We start from the raw sequence: 5,561 nt of genomic DNA, 5'->3' as shown, positions 1-5,561 counted from the left end.
ATACAGAGAACCAGTGGACTGGAGTGCCATGACCTTGGACAGGCTTTCTTGGATTGAGCCCCCTACCTATTAGCTTGATGTTGAAGGAGACGTGTGGCTGTCCTTCGAATTCTTTGCTATCTGTTCAGATTTTTCTTACTCATTTAGGGGATAGGCATACCTTCTCCTCTCATTGACTTAGTCAGTCAGAAAGTAGGTTTCTCAGCAGAGGTCATTTGCCTTTGGGCAGCAGGAATGTGTCTCTGAGACTGATATAGTGAGCTGTAGAAAAAAATTTGCTAATTGTCCTATTCATTTCTGAAGAGAAAATTACAGTTAGGTATGCAAACCTGTTGAGCACTATCTTTGGCTCCTGCCCCAAAGTTCTTCCAGAAAAGAGCCTTGACCTCACAGCCTCCCCTTATTATCCTTGCAGGCACTCATGGTTGAGGCCATGACTTTGTTTCTGAATTAAACAGAAGGAAAGTTCTTTCAACCTAGAGAGTGGGCAGCTATGAAGCCCAATCACAGAAAGATATCCAAGAAACAGTGGACCAGGAGGTCAGTGGCCTATCTCAGTAAGTCTACAGCCATGATGAAGATGCCTCTTAGTATGAGATGCATGCCACCTCTCCAGAAGAGGAATGGCTCATCTCTCCAAAAGCAAAAACTGATTAGGCCTTTTGAGGCCCTGGAGAATATTGTCGGCCGCAGAATTTCTCATGGCTGGAAGGAAGCCAATGAACCAGTCACCCAGTGGAAAGCCATCATTCTAGATCAATTGCCAACAAATCCCTCTCTATTTGTTGAAGTATGATGGGATAGATTGTGTCTATGGATTGGAGCTTCACAGTGATGAAAGGATTTTAAACCTTAAGTTCCTGCCTAACAACGTACCATTTCCTCAGGAGACAGACACTCATCTCTCAAACACCATAGTTGGAAGAGCAGTGAAACATACACTTGAGGGCACAAACGGCTCTAAGGATGACTGGAAGGTGATGGTCCTAGAGGAGGTGCCAATCATGAAGACCTGGTTCTATATTAGCTACAAGAAAGATCCGGTCTTGTACATTTACCACCTCCTGGTTGACTACCTTGAAGGCAACCTCCTCATCATGCCAGGCACTATGGCGGATTGGAGTGGGGTGGTCCAAGATGAGGTGCAGACCATGAAGACCTGTTTCTACATTACCTACGAGAAAGATCCAGTTGTGTACCTTTACCACCATCTAGATGACTACATTGAAAGCAACCTCCACATTATGCCAGGATGTCCTCCATTAGGGGTGAATTTGGAATTAGGCAGGGATTCCTTGGCAGGCAAAAGTGTGCAGCACAATGAAAAAGATGGAACCCAAAAGATAGGTAAAATTATTTACCAAGTTACCACCAAACCTTCCATGCATTTTATCAAGTTGGATAATGACTTCGATATCTATGTCTATGATTTGATGAAGATCTGTTACAGTGAAATTCACAAATTTTGGGGGTCAGACTTAAAACTGTGTTTGGGGAACTCTTTTTTTCAGAAATACCTCAGGTCTTCTATTAATCCTGGTATGTTTCCCAATGGAATTTTTTTTTTTGCTCTAAAAATAAAAATATGTGATGATGTTATGTTGTTTGGTCAATGATGGAGTGTCTGGTGGATGGGACATCACAGAAAGACATGCCTCAAAACAAAACAGGACTTATGTATGGTCTTTTCCCCTTGGAGAGGGAATGACAAAAGGAGATGCAGTGTGTGGAAGAGGACAAGATGGCTGTTTAGGAAACAGAGGAGAGTGTCCAAAAAGACGTAGGATCTCAGAGAGGGATAATGCATGAGGGAAAAGCATGTCATATGGAAAGATGTGACATTGACGTGTTGGGACTTAAGAGGATACAGAGTAATTGTGAAAGGACACAAATGTATACTCAGAAGCAAAGAAAATTAGGTTTCATTTGATTAATGGTTTTATTCATACCATCTGGAAGTCACTGGGTATATTATCTCCACTGGAGTATGTTGAGTGCCCAGGATCCTCCTGCCTAAAGAAAAGTGTCTCCTCTCAGTGGCTCTTCTGCAATGGGTTGGACCTCAGGCTACCTACCTACTTTTGTCAGGCTTCTGTCTGACACCTATTTTGTCATGCCTGGATTCTTTCTGTCTTGCACTCTCACAGGTCTTATGCATGCCATTCAACTCTTGTGAGTTCATTTAAACAATTGGCCTGCCTTACCGGTAAAACACTGTTCGCTTGTCATTGATCATGTTCTGTGGGATTTGGGTTATAAAACTCATGAACAGACTCACCCGCACCCAGGCTAAACTTGTACACATTGAATCACATTGGTGTGTGACATGCACAGATATGATGAATGCACCAAGCTCCATAAAATCAGTTATCTAGGGAATCAGTGATGTTAGGTGAAGTGTGGCAAAGACCCCACAAACCCATCAGACCCGAGAAAACCAGGATGATATTGATGCCTGACTCCCATCATGCAAGAATCCTGACATCTTTAACAGGGCAGTTTTGATTCCTTCATCTTCACAAACTTAGTTAGTAAGGTTGTAGGTGTCAAACAGCAAGTCAGGGTCCAGCATGTAGATCACCTGTCGCAGGTCAGGTGATTTGGCTACAATGTGGGTGAAAACTTGTACCAGGGCATGCTGGTAAACCCTCGCCCCTTCTTCTCCTCAACATCATTGTCACTCTCCTGGGTGGGTCTAGAGCAGAAAGAAGGCAAAATGGACTAAGCTTCCTCCTTAGTGGATAACCTTATCTACCCTCAATTTGGACTGACTTTCAGAGGGCATGCAGCACATTTTATCCTACTAGCCATCTCATGCCTTGGTTCACTCACTTATCCAATGAATGGTTGAGTTCATCCATTCTTCCATGTCTCTATCTTCTTCAATCCCTTCTTCCATTTCCCCATGTATTGTGTCTACAGGTTGCCCAGATAAATGTACTATGTCTCTTCTGTTCTAGAAACTTTCATTCGTAAAGAATTTGCCCTTTCGAGGCTGGATTTTTCTGACTTCTCTGTAGATGGAGACCATATGAGGAGGGACAGAGGAGCAAGCATGACAACACTTGTGCAGTAGAGTTAGGCCAACCACAGATTGATGCCTGGCAAGCCTGTACAATGAGTCAGATTCCCATGAGCTCTGTCACTGTGATCTCACATAGATAACTCATTCTGTGTTTATGTCCAGGACATTGAGTTTAAATTTTTGTTCTAATCTGATAAAGAAACCAAGATGAGGAGAATAGAGGAGCCTGATGTAAGGCCACAAAATGGGTCATTTGTAAAGGTAAGACTACCTGCCTCCAGGTGTGCTGCCACCCGTCTTAGGAAATCCATCCTTCCTTAGAACAGCTATAGGTAACCCAAGGGTCCAGCACACTGCTAACCACAGGTTTAAACCTAACTGCCTTTAATTTCTAAAACAATTGCTGTCCCCTTAAGGTCTCATAACAACACAGCAAGTTATGTAAGAATGCCCCACCATCACCTTAGAGCAATTTCAGGACCCCAAAGAGGCAGCAAGTTATCTTTATTGGAAATAAAAATGTTTCTGGAGGGACAAAAGGATGTACATTAATAAAAAAGATTGGTGTACTCACTACGATTATATGTGATATGGCCCACACAGGCTTCTGGTTCTTAAAACGTGGTCCTCAGGAGGTTTTGGAGGTTGTGGAGAACCAGAACCTAGCTGGAGGAATTGCGGTCGGAAAGCTCAAGCCTTGATGTTTCAGGGCATACTTTCACTGGTCCCCAATATTTACTGGTTTCCTTACAGAGAGCGAGAGGCCTTCTACTCCTGCTGCCATGGCTTCTGCAACATGACCAGTGAGAACCCCCTCCACACTGTGGTTGCTCTCATCACATAGGAAGGTGTAAGTCACAAACAATCTCCTACACCAGTTTAGAATTATGATTCATATAATGGTTATTTTCGGCCCACAGCAGACGACAGCAGCGGCGGAAGCCCGGCCCACGTTGGACGGCCATGGCGGTGGAAGCCCAGCCCGCATCGGACGGCCATGGCGGTGGAAGCCCGGCCCGTGGCGGACGGCCACGGCTGCGAAAGCCCAGCCCGCGGTGGATGGCCGCGTTGGCGGATGCCGGGCCCGCGGCGGACGGCAGCGGTGGAACCCCGGCCCGCGTCCGACGGCACCTGCGGAACCACGGCCCGCGGCGATCGGCAGTGTCGGAACCCCGGCACGAGGTGGCCGGCTGTGGCGGAACCCCGGCCTGGTGGAACCCTGGCCCGCGGCGGACGGCAGCGGTGGAACCCCGGCCCGCGTCCGACGGCACCTGCGGAACCACGGCCCGCGGCGATCGGCAGCGGCAGAACCCTGGCCCGCGGTGGTCAACTGTGGCGGAACCCCGTCCCGCGGTGGTCGGCTGCAGCCGACCCTCGGTTCGCCCAGACAGCAGCAGCAGACCCCTGGTCCTCTCACTTAAATCAACTAAGTTTTTTTGGGGACTGGCCTGTAGAGAGGGAGGCATTTTATTGGTGAGGTCTACGGGCGAGCGAGGAGCCGCGTCCTGTCCCTGAAGACCCTCATGAGTGGGGAGAGTGTTTTGGGCCCACGCCCAGACACAGGAAACAGAGCGGGAACATTCTCGGACCCCCTTCACCACCCTGGCAAGCCTGCAAAGGCTGATACACTCTGCGGGGTCTGCTCCTCCTCTGCTGCGACCTCTCTATTTCTGGCACATCCCAGCTTGTGCCCAGGGCCCTCTTCCACTCCCCCTCCCTTCTGCAGGGCTACAACATCACCAAGTATAGCCTGTTTGGGCACTGGGATGTGAGCTCGGCGCAGAGACAGCGGGAGTTTCTCTGTCTTGGTGGCTGGCCTACAAAGGGGTAGGCCTTTTGTGGACAAGGTCCTGGGCAAACAGGGACCCTTGTCCTGGTCCGGAAGATCCTTCTGAGTGGTGAGAGCGACCTTGGCCGATGGTGGGAGCCAGGAAACGGAGTGAGGGCACTTTGTAAGCAGAGCCCTTAGCCAGCAGGGAAACCTGTTCTTGACTTAAAAGACCCATTAGATAGCATTGTTAGGAGGAGATGGGCCCGTGCGAAGGCAAGAATTCACGCACGAATATGAAAACCAACATGGAAACACCAGAGCCCAATGATCTTACAACAGAAGGACTTGAACACCCTAACAAAGAAGAAGTGGAAAAAATTGACTTCATGAAAGCAATAGAGTCCCTTAAACAAAATGTAAAAAACACCCTTATAGACAGACTGCCTCTCTCTTCCTATCCCACCCAGCTTGCATCCAGAACCCTTCTTCCTTCTGCACCCTTCCTTCTTTGGGCAAATAACACCACCTAGGTCAGCCTGTCTGGGCACTGGGGGCGAATCCTCAGGGCAAACAGGTGGGCGGGAGTTCCTTTGTTTCACTAGCCTGCCTGCACCAAGCAAGGTAGGTGCTTTGTTTATGAACTACCCAACCAGAACGGAGATCTGATCTCGGTACCAGGAGAGCCATCATTGGGGTGAGTTTGTGACCCGTGGCAGCAGCCCTGGACGGGGAACTCAGAAGTTCCTCACACCCACCCCCAGTCCC

The 5,561-nt window shown here is 48.3% G+C and overlaps 1 protein-coding gene across 1 annotated transcript; it reads left to right on the top strand.

Moving 5' to 3' along the window:
* Nucleotides 1-493: 493 nt before the first annotated feature.
* LOC130868803 (spindlin-2-like) lies at nt 494-4,540 on the top strand. The gene is given in 4 exon segments (XM_057760833.1): nt 494-774; nt 776-1,104; nt 1,252-1,435; nt 3,946-4,540. Coding segments are annotated over 4 exon segments (1,389 nt in total).
* Nucleotides 4,541-5,561: the final 1,021 nt, after the last annotated feature.

This window comes from Chionomys nivalis, chromosome Y (genome assembly GCF_950005125.1).
Source record: "Chionomys nivalis chromosome Y, mChiNiv1.1, whole genome shotgun sequence".
Taxonomy (NCBI): Eukaryota; Metazoa; Chordata; class Mammalia; order Rodentia; family Cricetidae; genus Chionomys; species Chionomys nivalis.
This window is presented reverse-complemented; position numbering and strand designations above follow the sequence as displayed.